This window comes from Loxodonta africana, chromosome 24 (genome assembly GCF_030014295.1).
Source record: "Loxodonta africana isolate mLoxAfr1 chromosome 24, mLoxAfr1.hap2, whole genome shotgun sequence".
Taxonomy (NCBI): domain Eukaryota; kingdom Metazoa; phylum Chordata; class Mammalia; order Proboscidea; family Elephantidae; genus Loxodonta; species Loxodonta africana.
The window spans coordinates 32,006,304-32,025,486 of record NC_087365.1 but is presented as its reverse complement, the minus strand read 5'-3'; the positions used below and the strand labels follow the sequence as shown (position 1 = coordinate 32,025,486).

General features: G+C 46.5%; 1 protein-coding gene across 5 annotated transcripts in view; it reads right to left on the bottom strand.

Annotated features, from left to right (window-relative positions):
• Nucleotides 1-3,176: 3,176 nt before the first annotated feature.
• Nucleotides 3,177-19,183, bottom strand: part of DNMT3B (DNA methyltransferase 3 beta) — a 42,818-nt gene continuing 26,811 nt past the window's right edge. For 2 of the 5 annotated variants that reach the window (XM_010591605.3, XM_023550146.2), the window contains 14 exons: nucleotides 18,726-18,870; nucleotides 16,698-16,823; nucleotides 16,488-16,532; nucleotides 15,176-15,255; nucleotides 14,720-14,832; nucleotides 14,058-14,241; nucleotides 13,282-13,366; nucleotides 12,037-12,182; nucleotides 11,607-11,697; nucleotides 10,948-11,096; nucleotides 10,149-10,234; nucleotides 7,329-7,398; nucleotides 6,430-6,548; nucleotides 3,177-4,797 (listed from right to left, as the gene is read on the bottom strand). In XM_010591605.3, coding sequence (XP_010589907.1) covers nucleotides 4,656-4,797; nucleotides 6,430-6,548; nucleotides 7,329-7,398; nucleotides 10,149-10,234; nucleotides 10,948-11,096; nucleotides 11,607-11,697; nucleotides 12,037-12,182; nucleotides 13,282-13,366; nucleotides 14,058-14,241; nucleotides 14,720-14,832; nucleotides 15,176-15,255; nucleotides 16,488-16,532; nucleotides 16,698-16,823; nucleotides 18,726-18,870 — 1,581 coding nt within the window. In that variant the 3' untranslated portion in view covers nucleotides 3,177-4,655. Of the gene's footprint in view, nucleotides 4,798-6,429; nucleotides 6,549-7,328; nucleotides 7,399-10,148; nucleotides 10,235-10,947; nucleotides 11,097-11,606; nucleotides 11,698-12,036; nucleotides 12,183-13,281; nucleotides 13,367-14,057; nucleotides 14,242-14,719; nucleotides 14,833-15,175; nucleotides 15,256-16,487; nucleotides 16,533-16,697; nucleotides 16,824-18,725; nucleotides 18,871-19,183 lie in introns of those variants that run through there. The other 3 variants (XM_064275971.1, XM_064275969.1, XM_064275970.1) reach the window with 3 other exon arrangements.

The following is a 19,183-nucleotide window of genomic DNA, read 5'->3' as shown; positions in this document are numbered from 1 at the left end:
ATAGTTCATGCTCAATAAATGTTAGTGATTTTTGATTGCTAGTAATTCATCCTTCTGGCAAATGTCAAAATAAACCCCCTAACGTCAGTTAATTGGATGGCCATTTTGGATGGGGGTGAGGAGATATGATCAATCAAGGAAGCCAAGAACATCAAGTACTAGGCAAAAGTGTTTGGACCTGCTTCTGGAGACACAGGAAGTCACAAGAGGCTTCTGAGCAAAGGCCTCAGAAAGAAACCTCATCTGCCCTCCCAGGAGAGCTCCCAAATAGATTGAGCTGCTTAGAGTCCACTCCCTTCTGTAAGGAGGAAGCAAACTAAGGTTATCTGGGTCAGGTTAACCCTTGATTGCTTAACCTGATCCAGAGTAAAAAGAAATGTTTGCCTTTGAGAAAAGGATCTCCATCCTGTGAGAGAAATGGCTTTGGAGATGTTAATCTCTCTTCAAGCAACTGTTTTAATATACCTGAGGTAATCTCATTATCACTGATAGAAATTGCCAAGCCTCCCTTCCAAAAATAAAGCAAACAAAAAAACGACTTCAAGGCCTGAGTCTTATAAATGTATGACAAGTTAGTTCAACTAAAAAATGGCGTTGGGAGATCTCAGCTGCCTCGATAAGCTCCTGGAGGAGACAAAAATAGGAAATGAAACTAAACCAAAATACAATTGTGGTCAAGTCAACTCCAACCCATGGCGACCTCATGTATGTCAGACCCAAGTGCCCCAAAGGGTTTTCAATGGCTGATTTTTTAGAAGTAGATCCCCTGGCCTTTCTTCCAAGGCACCTCTGGGTGGATTTGAATCTCTAACCTTTTTGGCTAGCAGCTGAGCCCATTAACCATTTGTACCACACAGGGACTCCCAAAAAGCAGCTACCATTTATTCAGCATTCACTACACAACAAAGTGTCTTCCACATGCTTCACCTACACTGATTGATTTGATCCATGCATCAATCAGCCTTATGAGATTGATAATTGAGGCATGGAGATGCTATGGAGGATACCCGAGATCACAAAGTAGTCAAGGGATGGAACCAGTATGACAACCCAGATTCTGGCTCCAGAGAGGAACCACAGGCCTAGCACAGAGTAGGCACTCCAGAGCAGTTGCTAGAAAACTGGGACTAAGCTAGGGTGTGAAAATCTTTCTCCATGGTGCTGCCTCCCGCCCCGCCTAGAGGCCAGTCCCTGAACCCAGAGACAAGACCCCACCCACAAGGCCTCAAAGGGTAAAGGAAACCAATGTGATGTAGGGGTGGTGAGGAACATAACTCTCACTCCAGATCCTGCTGTTACCCAGCTGCTGTGCAACACCTGGAGGGTATTACTGTCATTCCTTTCTAAGATATTACCCATACATTAATAAATATTGGGTGATACTATCGTCACCAGTACCTGCTGATCATTGCCACTAGCACCGCATTAATTACTGGCATATGTTTACAATAATGGCATCTAAAGTGTGCTGTGCGCCAAACATCCTGGCAAAACACTTTACTCAGATTATGTCCTTGACCTCTCACAGCAGCCCTCTTATTATCCCCACTATTATCTTGAAGATGGAAAGTTCAAGATGTTGTCACTTGCCCAAAATGACGGGCACAAACCTAGGTGACTGGAAACCAGCTTCAGAAAAGGCCTACATCTGATGTCAACCTCAGCCTCTCCATCCAGATCACAACGATCACTGCATTCTCCCTCTTGCTACCCAGCCTGGGATCAGTCAGATCTGAGCCCAGCCCTCATCTTGAGGAGATGGCTCTAGCCATGAAGTACTGTACCCACAGCACCTCCAAACTCCCCCGCCAACTAGCATTACAAGTGTGCAAGGAAACCCAAAGCCCCCTCACCTGGAGGGCTGGTCCATCTTTCCTCTTGGGGTTTCGAGGTAAGGACTGTTTATTTTGCTTCATTCTATCCTGGCATCTGGGTACAGCACTGTGCACAAGATGGCTTAATTGGGCAGGCAAGAGCCCTGAGGTATCAGTGCCTCAGAGGGAGAGGGCCTAGCTTGGCAATTGCAAAGTTCTCACCATGGCAACTCATACCTGTGCTGTTCTACCCAGCCACACCTTTCTAATAACATAGTTGTTCCCCATTTTTCCACGAGCATACCTTCTTCCCTCTGGGTCACACTCTTTAGGAACTTGACCTTATTAAGGCACACGACTATCAAGATGCACCTTACCAATCTTACACATGAAGAAATCAAGGCTCAGAGAGATGCCATGTCCAACTGGTGGGTACACATGGGGTCTTTATTGGCTACTTTTCCCTCACTCATGGCTGGAGGTAGAGATTAGGATTACAGTATTATGGGCCCTGAGTGGCCTGCGGCACTGGTACTGATAGAGAGGTGCTATGTTATTTTCCAAAATACAGCAGGGCTTTTATCTGGGTTGTTGATCTAACCTGAGAACATTCCACACACAGGGCTGCAGACACAGGCAACTAAATTAGAATCATGGGACCATTCCCAACCAGTCCTCTCACTGGATTTGGCTGACATGCAACATGACAACTTGGAAGCAATAAAACGAGGTCCAGAAGAATTAACAGAAGGAGGAGCTATGACAATCAGCCCTGGGCTTCTTGACTGGACCAGCTACCTAATAGCTAAAAGAAATTATGTCTGAACATGGGTGTTCCAAACAAGTACTCCAGGCAGCTTTTGGGAACTAAGTCTTGGAAACACATTCATAAGCCTAGTGGGATCCCTGGAGCAGTAATATCAAATTTTCAGGCTGTGCCCTAGACTCTAAGGAGCTCTGGTGAAGCAGTGGTTTGAGTGCTCAGCCGCTAGATGAAAGGTTGATGGTTGGAACCCACCCAACAGTTCTGAGGGAGAAAGACCTGCTCCCATGAAGATTACTGCCTAGGAAACCATATTAGGTAGTAAGTTCTACTTGTCACATGGGGTTGACAAAGGCACCTAACAACCCTAGACTCTGGGGGTGGGCACAGCAATCTGCGCTTATTGAGCCCTCCAGGTGATGCTGATGCCCAGCAGAGCTCAGGGATCACTGCACTGGACCTTAAGCTCCATGAGGACAGGCTCCATGCCTTCTTGGGAGTCACCATGCTATCCGCACAATGCTTGTTGAGTGAATGAATGACCTACGACCAATCTCCCACCCTAAGCCCCACCCATCTGACCTGTAGAAGAAAAGGGACAGCAGACTGTTAGAGAAATACTGATTTTAATTAAACATAAGGTAAACTCTAGGCATCCGTTGTCTTTCTGCCTAAAATCTGTAAAACTGTGGAGACAAGGCACAGATTTTTCCCCATCCTTGTGTGGCTTGTTACCAAAAAAAAAGTTTATGAAACTGTTAAACATAAAAATAAAAGTCTGAGTTTTTTAAAAAGTGTATTAAAAAAAACCCACAAAATGTGTCAATGCTGTTCCTTAGTCTACAAAATAGCACCAGTAAAAGTTATTAAACCGTTATGGCAGCATTTCTGAAATGCACCTTGTCTGACCTCCCATTCCCCTTAAAAATGACTTACTGCAGCATAAAAAGGGATTTTAAAATCTGTGGAGGGAGGTACAAGCTCTGATTGCAGTTTTTCCCCTGCCATCTCTGAGATGAGGGTAAAGCATGAAGAATGTGCTTCTTCTGCCCCTGGCTATTACTGCTTCTGAGTTTAGAAAAGGGATGAGGAATTGGGATGTCCTACTTCTAATCTGGGGACCTGTGCCTGAGTAAGAGAAGTCTGTGGGGTGCTCTTTTTGTGTGTGGGGGGGGGGTTAAACCTAAGCTCCCTAAGCTCCCTCGTTCATCTCACGTGGGGAGAATATGGAGAAGCAGTACTCGTCTACATAACACATGGCAGCTTGTAACTCAGCTCACCCCTTCCTGAGTGCCCCCAGAGGGTTCTATTGCAGTCACTGGGAGGGATTTAGCTAAGGGTGGCCCTGCCCTTGGGTTTGGGGGGAAAATAGCCCTGAATGTGATGATGACATCATCCCTGCTGAAATCATCATCGCTGGAAAATATTCTACATGGACAGCAGACTCTAGCCCTTGTACTGAGACAAGGGGCCTGTGCCACGTGAAATTCAAGACATATACATCATTTCTTCTTATGCTAGCCCTAGAAGGAAGAAAAAAATTCCTGGGCCCTTTAGATGTCCCTTCACTGCATGTTCACAGCTGCATGCCCCGTAACACGGAACAGCAGACAACGAACAGTAATTACACTCCTGCAATAACTGCCTTAGGTGATTTTCCTGCGTGGACCTGAGTGTTGGAGAGCTGTCGGCACTGCCATTTTGGTGTCTTAGCCATTGTTTCTCTGAGTGGTAAACCCAGGGCTTAAAAAGAAAAATGTTATTTTACTACCTATTTCAAGTTTTAAAGTTTTAGAAGAAAAAACGAGCACCGAGTTTGGCTGCTCTGAGCAGCCAGGTCTGAGTTGTGTACAAGTAGATGGCACCTTGGGCGTGAGGCAACAGAAGCCCTCCAAAGAGCCTCCCTCTGTTGGAAAGGGAGGGGTGGCTCTGCTACCACTGACAGGGAAGTAAACAGGTACACAGTGTGACCCCACAAAGCTGAACTGAGGCAAGGCAGAGCTGGGGAAGCCCACCTCCTGGGTCCTGGCCCTGCCCCCACCACCCTCTTCAGTGCCCCCAGCGCGCCTGGCGAGGGACTATTCACAGGCAAAGTAGTCCTTCAGGGGGGCGAAGAGATGTCTGATGACAGGCACGCTCCAGGACCTCCCAAGCAGCTTCTGGCGGGCCCCTCGGCCCATGTTGGACACATCCGTGTAGTGTACAGGGAATCCGAAGATCCTGGGAAGGCACCAGGGTGAAAGACAGGGAGTCAGAAGTGCCATCTCCAGCCAGCTCAGAGCCGCTGGACATGTTCACCATGGCCGATGAGGGACTGTCCTCTTGCCCATGCCTTTCCATGTACCTTCCTTTCAGTAAAGCCACTGGGCCTTCATATCAGCCCTTTCCTGACCCCCAGAAGAGGTCAGTTCCCCCTAGTTCTTCAAAACCCTTGATCCCAAGAGACTGTCATTGTAGCATATCTTATGAGAGCACCTTCTTTGTTCCAACAATACACCTCCCAGTGCTAGTACCATGTTCCTGGAACATATTTAGTGCTCAGTGGGCCTTTCTTGAATGAATGAATGCCAAGCCAGACAGCCAGACAGAAGACAGGTGTGTATGGGTCCCCAAAACACAATGATGGTATGAGTTAAGCAATTTCTTTAACAAGGAACAAAGACACTTTCGGATTGGACCAAGTATTCAGTTATTAGACACTCAGGTAATTAACCTTGGGTAAGCATGATTTTCCTGAGTATCACTTCCTCTCATTAGCAAAGTTTGCTGCATTAAGTGCCAAACTGGACTTGGGGCAACAAAATACACCAAGAGCCTCCTCTATGGGTTTTTTAGCAGAACTTGCTGAGAGGGTACAAAGATGCTGAGCCTAGGTTTTACCTAGGTTTACAATCAAAAACTAATAACACCAAATGGCCAGTGGCTGAATGAGTATAAAAAACATGCCAAACATAAATACTTCAGGCTTGTCTGTTGCTTTGCCTTGGCATTTACATAACGATACAGCCCTCTGTGCCAACTGCACTCACAGATCTAACCCAGCACTGTAGGCGTGGGTCTCAAAATCCAGAATAACTCACAGTGTGAATAGGTTGGGCAAGGTTACCTACCAGCTTCCCTTAAAAAAAAAAAAAAAAAAACTTTTATACTAATTCTAAATAAAACCAGTTGTAGAACTGAAATATCTGGAATATTCTGTATCAAAGCCTTTGAGACACAGCCAAAAACGTAAAAAGGAAAATTCATAGCCTTAAACAACTTTATTCCTAACAAAATAAACAATAAGGAGAAAAATACAGAAGATAAAGAAAAGAGGAAAAGTGAAAGAACAAACATCGAATCCAGAACAGGAGAAAAGAACTAAAGCCCAAGAGCTAATTCTCTGAATCAAAATAGATAAACCATCAACTAAGCCAAGTAAAGGGAAGAGGGAGAAGAGAGACTGGGACTGAGTAGAGACCAGCCACAGAATAAGATTTTTGGTAAAAGTAATATTTCGAGTCATGGCATGTCTGTGGCCCTTTCTTTCACTGGTTGCTCCTACCTCCAGGTGCCCCAGCATGTAGGGGCAGGCAGATGCCAGGGTAGTGAAGCCAACACAGACAGATAGTGCTGTCTAATGACCTCATGTTTTGGATTCCCCCACCCCCCACCCCATCTAACCACCATTCTGGCAGGAAATAAGGACTAACTCCACAGAGATATCACCCCCAGCCCCAATGCTATTATAGATCAATGAGATCAGAAAGAATTAAGGATAGCACCTGCCCACCTCTGTTGCTGGTGGAAGCACATGCTGCTCCCCTTTCTGTCTCTGGCTGCATGTTTCCTGCTCAGTGCAGCCTTGCTCACCTTTCTAGCTCAGTGCACCACAAAACATCTTCTTTGCCATTCATGACAACGGGGAAAAGTTGGTTTTTCCCCTGTCTGATCGAGTTCGACTTGGTGGTTATTGTCTGTACTTTCTTTAACTGGAGAACAAAACAACAACATGGAATGAGCACAGAATGAAAGGTTCTGAGTTGAGCCAAGGCTCAGAAGCACCTTGGGAAGATAGAGGGAGGCAGGTGCGGGAGAGAGGGTAGCAGGGCGAGCCTGGCAGAGGGAATGAGAAAATCAGAGTTGGAAAGAAAAGAACATTTTGTGCTTCCCACAAATGCCAAGAATTTAATGAGCAGGAAGTACCAGCCTCAGAGAGAATGAAAAAAACAAAATAGGGATCATGAATGAGATTACGCAGGGACAGAGTTACTGATCAAGCAAGATTAAGTAAAAAGTAAAAACCACCCAGATATGTGAAGACTGCTCAGTTGGAGTTTGGCCAAACAGAGCTTAGCTTTAGGCTGACACTGAAAATTAAGTTTATGGAGTTTTAAATATAATCTATGACTCCATATTACCTTTTTTGTGTTTTTTCTTTTAAAGAAAAATTACTTGCACTAATTATATATTTCTTAATGGATAGAGTGGCTGAGATTATCTGTGTCTCTATGTATCTGACATTAAGAATTGGAAACTCTAGTTGCCTTTTCTCATAGTGATTATTTGCTTATTAAGACCTCTCCTTCTTCTCTCTGTACTTGAAGATAGGTCGAGGAGGCGCAGGGTGACGTGAGGAGAAGGGCCCAGCACCAGGGAGTCTTGTGTGGGGAGGGGCAGAAACAAACCAGACAAAGAGGTCATCTCCCTAGTCCCATTTGGAGGTCACCACGTGTGCTTCCCAGAAGGCCATGGTACAGAGCACATCTTACCTTTGCTGTCCTATTGAACTCCAAGCAGTCCTGTAGCTCGAGTTTATCTTTCTTTGATGCTATCACAGGCCTGGGAACATCCAAAACCCATTACTTTCTACCCCCTGTAACGGGGCCTCATCTAGCCACCTCCCAAGGTTGGAGCGGGGGCTTAGGCTTCAAAAATATGCCCTGGCAGGGAGTTCGATGCTGCTGGAGGTGGCAACAAATTATAAAATAATTCTGGTGTACACACAAGCCAGTGGATGATGGACTTGGGGCTGGGGCTGGGGGAGGGGTGGTGGGGGCAGTCCAAGGTCCCGGAGCTCACACTTCCATCAATGAAAGCCCAGTTGGAGGAAGCACACTGAATGGGGCATCAGGTGACCCCCTCTGGTCCCAGCCCTGCTCACTGGCTGAGTGACCTTAAGGCCCATCATCACCTCTCTGGGTCTCATGTTTAAAGTAAAGATCTTAGGTCATCTGTGGATCCACTTGATACAATTAGTATCATCAAAGCCATGACTTAGTGGTTATTACTTCATGAGATGCAGCCTAAGGAGGCTTGAAGAACGAATGACAGTACAGGTAGGAAGGACAAGGAATGGTTCACAAAATGATTACGCTTTAAACCTTCATCATTGAAACTTATTTGGCAAATGCAGAAAGGCAAACAGATGACTGGGAAGGTCAAAGGACAGAGGTGAAGAAACCGGCGTGGCTGAGCAGTTCCAGTGCCAAAAATCATCAAGAGGTCTGAAGGTACAGATTTGATGAACAACCACAGCTGCCTCTGTGTAAGAAACTTCAAAGCCATCATAAAGAAATCAGACATGGGAATGGAAATTGTGCCACAAGTGGGGTCGTGAAATCATACAAAACATTGCCCTGGACTCTGTACCTTAACCAGGCCTTCAACATTGCAAATGCCACCCTATCCCCAACCCCTACTTCTTCCATTGACCCAAAGAAGCTGAAGGACCTAAAGGGGTAAAAAAGGACAGACACAGGCACCTCCAAACACAAGCCCTGCCTTTCTGACAATTCTTAAATTAAGATCTAGGAAACCAAAGTTGGCCACCTAAAGGGTGAATTTGGGCCTATGTCCCTGCTTGGTGGTTGACATAGCATCCTGGAAACAAGAGCCGAACCACAGCCGCTCCTTCCTTCTCTCATAGCTTAGGCAAAGACCTTTGGATCTTTATTGACTCATCTTTTTGTCTCACAACCCATGTCCAATGCATCAGCAAATCCTGTAAGTCCTATTCTCAAAATATCTTTAACTTCACCAGTCTCATTAAGCCTGCAGGAATCAGCCACCACCACTCACACTGTATTCTTTGTTGCTGGTACCTCTTGGGGACACAACATAGTCATAATCATTGCTTTTTTGAACAAACTGACCTCCTCACTGGTTTCCCAACTATTGTTCTATCCTGCTGCTGTCTATCCTCCAACCAGACAATACCATGAACCTAAGATGCAACTCTTTGGCTTAAAGCCTCCCAGACCCTACCACGATAAAGTAAATTTAATAGGTACTGTTACCCTCAGGGCCCACACAGTTTGACCCATGACTTCTAAGCTCTCTACCCTTCTATCCTAGACATTCCATACCTTCAAAACACTGTTCTCTGGGCTGGGCTGCAAATGCCTTTTTATTTCCTCCTTTTGCTTACAACACTCTTCTCTCCAAGAACTTCAGTTCGTCCTCTGCTGAAATGAGAAGCTTTCTCTACCAAGTCTTGCAATGGATGCCCCGAGAGCCTGATATCAGTTACTGTCTTCTCCCTTCTAACCCCATCAGCATGTCAACGCCATTGAGAGCCAAGACTGACGTATGATTTGTTCTCCATCACACTATACTAGCAGCACATGTAACAGTCCCTGGCACACAGCAAGGTTGCAAATTTTGAGTGAATACGCCCATTTTATTTTATTTAAAGACGTGATGGACACTGCACCATTTGACTAGCTGATTAGCCAAGTACAATGCAAAGCACCTAAGGAATCCTCCAAGCTGTTTCCAGAATCTTTGCCGTTTCTGTCCGCACTTTGCTACACATCATTAAGTTATCAAGCTTCTTTCTAAAAAAGAGGATTCAATTCATTGGCAAGTCTGGGATGTTGAATTACCATCAGATCTTGCATCTTAATTAGCAGGTTATTCTTCCTGAAACCACATACAGGAGATAACTAATCCTCAGCAAAAGTCTGAACTACCTTTGACATCTGATAAAAAATTGGGGGAAAGCTCCCGTTTCAGAAAACAGGAGGTCTCAAATTCAACAGAAGATAGGCTTCTCTGCCACCTGGTTAGTCACCAACAGCCTGGTACAGGGTTTACATCACACCAAGGGTGGAGTAAAGGCATATCTAAAGCTTCATGTCTGTCTCCCACTGGGTACCCCCACACCAAAAAACCCCGTTGCCGTTGAGTTGATTCACAGCAACTAAGAAAATGCACGAGGTGTAGAAGAATCAACAAGCTCTCAACTTCTGAGAAAAGTCCTCCTGGCCTCCCTGGCACAGAAGAGATCTGCAGCCTGGCTCCTACACAAGAGGCATTTAAGAAGCAGGCCATCTGCTGAGCATGAACAGTAGTAGTACTGAGGAATTCTGACCTGAGATTTCCAGGTGGGTGCTGACCCATCCTAACAGGGATCAAACCATAACACCCCAGGGTGCCCTGCAGCCAAGGTGGGGGAAGGGAACCTGTGTCTCAGCAGATTCAGCTCTTTAGAAGGGTTGGCCATGGCTCTGTCAAGCCAGAACCAATGGTGATGCCATTAGCTACATTTAACTTGGCTATTACCTGTCCTGCTCAGATGCCCCTGTTACCTGTTCATTCCTGGCAGATTACCCCAGAAGTATCGGGCTCTGTGAGCAGCAGACACTTTGATGGCATCGATCATTACTGGGTTACACTGTAGGGAGAGGGATGAGAAGGGTCCCATCAGAAAACGAGTGGTGGCCAGAGTGAGGCCTGACCTAAGCAGGTGACAGGCTGGCCTTGGCTGTGGAGCAAGGATGGATCCTGCTAAGTGAGGGACAAACCAATTCTTATCAAGGGAAAGATGGAGTCCAGATCAGAACTACAGATTCTTAGAGAAGGTTATCCCCTGGGCCATGCCAGATTATTAGAGTGTGCCGTACCGAGGTGGGAAAAGCAGCTTGAAATGGAAATATCGTAAGTTGAGGTCCTGTCACAGGATAGGCAATAGCTTAGGAGTTGACAAGACAGCTTAAGTTGTAAATGTTTTGGGTGAAACTAAAGTGTGTAAAAAGAACCACAGTGCTTTGCACATATTAAGGATAAGCTGATTAATTTCTCTACGGCCCCTTAAAAGCAACTTTCAGAACAAGGAAGAGAAAAACAATTCTCTAGAATCAATTCTCATGAGCCCTCCATAGGGAGATGGCTTCACTACCCCTAACCTCACTGGGTTAGAGGTGAGGTTAGACAGCAGATATTTTCCGTGTACTAAAGAGACCTCCCTTAACTCCTAATCTTGGATATCGCCACACTCTCCATCAAGAACCCCGAAATTGTTCCCAAGCATTGGTAACACTCACCCAGCCCCTCATTTCCTCAGTGGCTTCCATGCCCTTTGACAATCAGGCCCCTGGGTCCCCTCACCTCCAGGAATCGCGAGATGTCCCTCTTGTCGCCAACCTTCATAGCTACGACATTCTCAAACATCCAAAAGAAGGGCCGGTCGTCCCCCTCCTTGGGGCGTGTATAATTCAGCAGGTGGTAGAATTCAAAGAAGAGTCGGCCTGTGCCCTCTAAGAAGATAACAGAGCAGGGTTCATTCAAGTCTCCAGCCCACCACCTCATATTCCCCTGAGGCCCTTTCACCGGTAAAGCGATGGATTCCTAGTTATCATCTGACCCTAGGGCCAATTTGTCCACGTACCCCAAGTTCTCTGGAATGACTAAACAAAGACAGTCATCAGTGTTTCCCTGTGAAGAAAAAAACCAAACACAGTGTCGTCCTGTTGATTCCAACTCATAGTGACCCTACAGGACAGAGTAGAACTGCCCCATAGAGTTTCCAAGGAGTGCCTGGCAGATTCAAACTGCTGACCCTGTGGTTAGCAGCTCTAGCACTTAACTACTACGCCACCAGGGTTTCCTTCCCCGTGAAGGCTTCTGATTTTTGATGGGGCACAGATTTAGCCATGAGACGTGTTCACTCTCTCGGGAAAGCAGGCTGCTTCCAGGTCCTTCTAAGGTCAGTTCCACCTAGGTAAGCCTAGGGTCTCCTGGGGACACCAGGAGCCAGGGGTGCTCACCGTACAGGCCTTTCCGGGCAGGATTCACATTTGAGAGATCATTGCATGGGCTTCCACCAATCACCAAGTCAAACGGGCCCCATTCCTCAATCTGAGGGAGAAAAATAGTCACCCTCAAGGGAGGGACAGAGGTGAGGTGGGAGGGCCAGAGAACCTGGGTTCCCACGTAGCCTCTTAAGAAAAACCACTCTTAGAATCTTCCTTGGTCAGTGAAGTCTACCAACTCTACTTCTGTCCCAGAAAACCTAATGCCATGGCCAATACCCCTAAGATGTAATCTTCTGGGTCTTACTATTAACTTACTGTGACCACAGGTTCTCTTCTACCACAGCACTGGGCACAGGGATATATAGGGCCTGGGGCATGGAGGAACGGGTAAGAGAAGGAAGTGGGGATCCTGTTGAGTTCCCAGGGGGTGAAATGCCCTCACATTTCTCTTTGTGATGTTCCTGACATCATTCACGTATTTGATATTCCCCTCATGCTTAACGGTTCCAACAGCGATGGACTCTTCACACACTTCAGAGGCTACATACTTCTCCACTTTGATGCCCAACTCCTTGAGGACCAAGTACCCTGTGAGAGTTGGAGGAAAGGGATAGAAAAAAGCACTGGGGGTTACCTGGATTGCCCTGACCGGCCTTTTCCCTAGACACTAACTCTAAAACCTGCCACAGCACAGGCCAGGCACAACTGAGTGTTACCACCTTGGGTCCTTGAATGAGCACACGCATTTAGCATAGAAACTAGACTGCCATACACTAGGTTCTCAATGTTGCTGAGTTTCATGAAAAAAAAAAAAAAAAATACGTGTGTACCAATTGGTACAGCCCAATGATAGGGTGTATTAAAACGGAGAGGTATATGCCAATGCTGTAGTAAGTCCAGCATTGATCATTCCAGTACAGACACATATAGGACACATGGACAGGGATCTTCTGTGCCACATGTTTGGGACAGCAAAACATTTGAAAAATAATCTTAAGGCCAGGGGAGAATAGCCAAGGTTAGTTCTACTATGATGTATCTGTAACACAGATAGGACTTTAGGCACCACCAGAATAGGGATAACAAGTGGTTAGAGGTGGATGATCCTTAGAAGCTGTAAGTATTTTAGACAGGTGGACACAAATATGCCAGGCAGACATATACTAAGTACAAACAATGCTACATGCAAAGCATCCTATTTCATGTGCTCCCTGCTCAGGTAAAATAGGGCTGTTCGGGGTTGCTCTGAGGATTAAGTGAGTTACAGCAGACAAAGCCCTTAGTGTTGCCCACATTGGCTGTGTTTATTCTACGTGGGGAATGAAGAGAACAAGATGGGGGATATTAGGAGGAGTTGCCTAGTTGGTATTTTACACTTATGGAATGAATAGTTATTTCCAAGATACCTGCACATAAGAATAAAATACAACAGCTAAATTATGCTTTTTTTTTTTTAAATAAGGACCCAAAATGTGCCCGGTGGGTGAGATGTTTATGGAAAGAAAGATGGAGCCAGTGGTTTTCTCGGAACAGGTGAAGAACACGTGACTTCCAGGGGTGTTTCTTTGACATTGGTGCCAGGCATCTGGACCAGACCTTAAGAATTGCATTCCGTGCCCTCAGAGAAACCCATCCCATCAAGAAGAAGGTGAGCAGCAGAGCATCCCCAGATAAACCCCAAACTCACCTGTTGCAATTCCATCAAACAGAGACAGTACTCGGATGGGCCGCCTTCGTGCTGCAGGAATCGCAGGGTACAATTTTGGGGCTTCCTGTCAGGTAAGGAAAGGAGCTAGTGGAGGTCAGAAAGCAAGGGAATGACACACCTCTGGGGGAGGGGCAGCACTGAGGGGAGGCCTGATTCTCCTCAGAGGAAATAAAGTGTTACTCAGTCATTCTCAGCTGTGTGACCTTGATCAGCTGTGACTCACAGGACGCTTCAGTGGGGATGGCCAAGACTAGGTTAAAACATTAAACATGGCCAGTCCTGCATTTGACACAGAATGATCATTCCATCTTTAGACATGGAACGCAGGTGAGACTGCAACACAGGTACACACTAAAGACATATAATCCTTGGTGCTCCTCATGGGCTACACAGAAGTGACCTGTGGGCTCCCTTTAGGAACTGGAAGCTAGAGTCCAGGAAAATTCACCCCCATTAAAAGTGAGAAGCACGCAACGGCTTCCCTGTCTTCCCTATTTGTCACTATCTCAGAAACCTTTATAGAACAAAGTCTATGTCAGACCCTGGACAGTCCATACAATGAAAATAAGTTGAGGCCCAAAATGACCCTGAATAAGACTGAACAGGAGTTGCCAATTAGCCAGAACTCAAGCTTTTGAGGCTCTGAGGTGTTGGATTTATATAGTGGATCTTATTTCTATTAACTCTTGACGAGAAAACTACAGAGCCCCAAAGCCCTGGGAACTGTGGTCCAGGGGAAGAAGCCAGTGGCTTACGTATTCAAGCCCCATGTCACTGGTGAAGAAGGACTGCAGGCGCACATTCCAGTCCTTCCGGCGCCACAGGACGCCATGACAGCGCTGTGTCTGGCACATGTAGCAGTTCCAGGGCTCCTGCAGCTTAGCATCCGCCGCCGTGCCTGCGCCCACCAGCACCTCCAGGCACTCCACACAGAAGCACCTGTGACCAGTGGCAGGGGATGAGGGATATGTTGTCATCAGGCAGCTGTCCTTAGCCCCCTCTTTCCCCAGAGAGATGGCCTCAAACCTTCTCAGATGCCACAGTGGCTCTTTACTAATCCTGAGTGCCTTGGGGTACACGAATCTCTTACTTCCTTGTGTATGGTCCAAATACTTCCAGCCCACAGGCTCTTTGCATGTTTTGATGCCCTTTACCCAGAAAGGTTCTCCCACTGCCTAGTCAAAGCCTAGGGAGCCTCCTGTGCTACCACTCTCCTCTTCTCACTGACAGACAAACCTGTCTTAGGCCCATCCTGATAGTCCCTTCTCTTCAAAGATGTGACAACCACAGCCCCAGGCAGACCTGTGCCCTCCCTCCAGGTCAGTTAATCCCTTGGCTGGGATTCCATTAAGCAAGAAAAGGACTTTGATGGGCTGCGCTCAGGCTTCAGGGCCCAGGCGTGTCGTGTCTCCCTCACCGGCAGCAGCTCGTGTTGCTGCAGAGCAGCAGCTCACGGCCCTCGCAGCACACAGTGCAGTAGGACTGATAGCCATCGTCGTCGTACATGTAGAACAGCTCGAGGAACCGATCCTGGTGGCCAGAGAGAAACACTCGTGAAATCGGAGACCAGGGACCAACAGGCCTGGCTTGCTCACTGGCTGGCTGAGGCCCTAGGACGCAGCAGAAAAAGTCACTAATGGCTTGGTGCCCTTCACAGGGAAAAGTGGTGGTGGTCTGTGTTCCATCTCAGATGGGCACCCCTGCTGGGTGCTGCAAACTGTCCTTGGCACCTGCCTCAGAGAGGAAGGTGGTGCATGAGCCCTGGGAAGGGAATTTCTAACGGCCATAGGATGTGCTGTTGCTGGGGAAACTGAAGAGAATCAGGGATGAGGGAGGAGGCAGGAAGGTCCGGGGTGAGGAGATGAAGACTTACCCGACATGTCTGGCAGAGCCCACCCTCAAAGAGAGGGTGGGAGGAGACTGGGTTTTTCCTACCACAGGACAAACAGCTATCTGTAAGAAAGACAGGATGACGGCTTATAGCAATTGAGGCCCTAACACCAAATTGCTAATGCCTTGGGTCTAGCAGTTCCTGAACACTTACTGAGAGAACCATCAGTGAGTCAAGGATTCTTCATGCCACATATGCCTCTCAGCTGCAAAGTAGCACAGTCCTCAAAAAGTATCAAGCAGAAGGAAGTCAGGCAAAGGGATGGTCCAACAGGACCACTGAACAAGGGCTCGTGTAGCAGAGGTCAATGAGAACGCCTGGTATGAAAATCTTTGAGAAGCTTTAAAGACTTGACTTTGCAGTGACCCCAATTGCTAGCTAATCAAGACAGGATTAGTACTTGTATACGCCTCAGGAACAGAGGCCGAGGCTACAATTTCAGAGCCCTGGTTTGGTTTAGTGGATTGGTCCTTCATGAGAAGGTTATCTTGTGTTGCTTTCATATGACCAGGTCAGAACTGATTCCTGGCGCTGACCAGGTAGCCAGGACCTTTACAATGCATAAGATCAACCTTCCCCACACAGGAAAGAGGACAGTTGGGTGGATTCGGCCTGGGTGGAAGGGGGCTGGGACAAAGTTTCCAATATGCTCAGGGGCTGCTCTAAGCTTAAGCTTTACTCAGGTTCTCAGGGTCAGGCACTGTGCTCTTTTCCTTGCCAGCATTTGAGTAATCACTTATTATTTGTTGACTAAAAGAACAGATGGTGGAAGCAAGGGAGCTGATCTTTCCTCACACACTCAGAATTCCTCTGGATATGTTCTGAAGAGTGTTCCAAGTGCAGCAGCACTTCTCAGGCAGGGCAAGCAGAGGACCCGAGTTGGCACGAGAGAGAAGGATGGTGAAGGAGGTGCCTGCCTTTTTTACCTCAAAGCTAGTTCTAACTCTTGTTTGGGAAGATGCCACAGATCTTAGTTTCAGGTGTCAGGTTCTCCTGGTCGCTGTGCCCTAGCTTCTTTTCTGCCCAAGTCCCCAACTTTCTGCTCATTTATTTATTTCTGCTCAGGAGCAGAGTCAGACTCAATCATCAGGCAACTCATTTTATAAAGTGTAGGAAATAAGACATAGGGACAATGCAAGGCACCACAAACACCCAGAGTCCACCCACTCCTCGACCTCTGATCAAGGTGGAAAGACATCTGGGTTAAACACAGGCAGGGTGCAGAAGTTAGATAAGCAGGCCTTGAGTACTCCCTGGAACTAGAAGGGAGGGATTGGAAAGAAGAGTACATTACCTTCCAGACTGCTCTTGTTGTTGGTAACATCCAAAGCCATTTGCTCTGTTTAGAAAAGAGAATGGGTGAGATGGGGTCAGGAAGCCTCTCAATGGTGAACTAAGCCATGTTAACCACCACATCCCTTTCTGAGTGGTCCCCATACCTGCCCACCTGACATGGGGTGATTATGAGTCCATCTACCCCCAGCCTCCTAAGACCACCAATCACCTCGACTCTGGTCTTCCTCCCCACGGTCTTTGCCATTGTTGTAGCAATTTGTCTTGAGGCGTTTGGTTGGGGGGCAGTAGTCTGAGGTGGTGGAGTCATCAGCTGTGCGCCTTCGCGTTTTGTTCTCTGTGAAAAGTAAGAAGATGGCAGCCGGCACTTGGCAGGAGGAGGGTCAGGGGAACACGTGGGCCGGGAAAGAGACCTTGTCGTGCCTGAGTGCCAGCTACATGTGGGCATGTAAGGGGGATCAATTCTGAATGTCATCTGTCTTCACGGAATGGGCAACTCAGATCAAGAGGCAATTCAAAAGCCTTTACTCTCAGCTTCCATTTTTAACACGTATTTACATGGTTTCAAATATAGGTATAAACTGCCCTGGTGGCGCAGGGGTTGAAAACTATGGCTGCTAACCAAAAAGGTAAGCAGTTTCAATCCAGCAGCTGCTCCTTGGAAACCCTATGGGGCAGTTCTAGTCTGTACTACAGGGTTGCTATGGGTCGGAATCCACCTGATGGTAACAGGTTTGGTTTTTTTTTTTTTTTTTTTTTAATATTGTAAAAGAACATATCCTTGTAGATGCAGCTTGGTCCACCGCTTAAACCCCGAAAACATCTATACCTGTGCCGTCTAACAAAGTAGACAATGGTCACTCGTCAACAATGAGCACTTACAATCTGTGGCTATAGAGTAAGTGAGAAATTAATTTCTCATTTAGTTTCAATTTAAATAAACTCAATTGATTTAATTCTTGGAAAACTTTAGTATGTTTGGGGCAGCTTAGATGTCAATCTGTTTTTTCAACTATAAATTTTAAGAACACTGAATATAGATCAAGTATTTCCAATAGACATTTGGCATCTGAACTGAGGTGTGCTATAAGATTTGAGATTTAGTACTAAAAAATAAACGTAAAATCTTTTTTATATTAGATACTGAAATACCAATAATTTGTATATATTGAGTTAAATAAAATGTATTAATATTCCTTTCATCTGTTTCTTTTTCTAGTCTTTTCATTGCAATTACTAGGACATTTTTTAATTATATATCTGGCTCCCGTTTAGATTGCTGCTGGAGAGTGCCAGTGAATCTTGTGACACGGTAATATAAATTCTACTCTGCCCCTGGAAAGAAAATGAAGCAGCCATTAAAAACCATAAGGACACAAAGGATACTTGACAGTGTGTACTGTTATTATTGAGAAATCAAGGGGAAAGCAGGAATTCAACCAGTATAGAGAAAAGGCTGGAAGGTTGTGCACCCAACAGCATGAACCTGGGGGGCAATTGTGAGGGTGGGGCGTGAGGTGGAATAGGGTTAGGGGTTCAAGTTGCCTTTAAGAGATTGGATTCTTCCCCAGTGACTATGCAAACATAAGTTGAAAAGAAGTGTATAGAAAACAGTGAATAGACAAAATACGGGAAGGGAATACCGTGTTTCCTTGTTTCTAAGTTTCCACTGCCTGCACGACGCCCCTTCGGCTTATTAACCACTTTTTTTTTTTTTTTTTTTTTTGAGAGGGAAAACGATAAAACAAAACAGAAATACTACATTAAATGTACAGCTTGTTAGACACATCCCAGACTTTAGGAGAGGGACAACATGAAACCACACATGTCAGTATGTTAACCATGGGGGATATCTTGTTCTGGAGGAGGCTTAGGGTTCTTGTTTTTAAATTAATACTTTCCAAGTTCTTTATAATAAGCAAGGCTTTACTCTTTTTTCCTTTAAACAGTGTTAGTTAAGATTCTACCTTGAGCCCCAGATAACTGAAGTTTTCAGGATAGACTCCATCTCAAAATAGTACGTTCTTGACTTTTACCAAGAAAGTGACCAGGGACCAGATAAGGCTTTAATGCCCCTGCACGTGCCCTGGATGATTTGCTTTTCCATAGTCCTAGGGTTCACAGAAACCCCCAGAGAACTCATGGTTTACTCTGGTTGCTGGAAGCTGGGGTGGGGGTTGGGGGTTGCATTTCCCAAGTGTTCCTCCCACAAGCAGCAGAACCAGGGACTTATTCCCACCTGGTTGCTTGTTGTTGGGTTTGAGGCCCTCAATCCCAGTGGGCTTGAAGCCCCCATGGGCCCACTCCAACATGGGCTTCAGCTGGTCCTCCAAGGAGTCTCCAGGGTTGCTGGGGAAGGTCTTGCCAGCTCGCACCCTGGCTTTCTACGGAGACAAAGGAGAGTCTGATGAACAGGAACCGTGGCTTCTTGCCAGGCCACACTCAGGGACCCCCATCTGGGGCCAGCATTCCCCTTTACACTGGGCTTTCATGCCAGACAGCTGCCCTGGGCTGTGGTATGTGACAGGGAGGTGGGGCCTGTACAGGAAGACAGGCAGGAAGCCATGACGGCAGGGGCAGAGCTAATCTTCCCATGAGGGTGCCAACTATGGAGCCTCCCCCTGCAAGGAACTTGAGATGGTCAGCACATTCCCAAGGGCAGAGGAACCAAAATTATCTCCAAAACTTTTAGGAGAA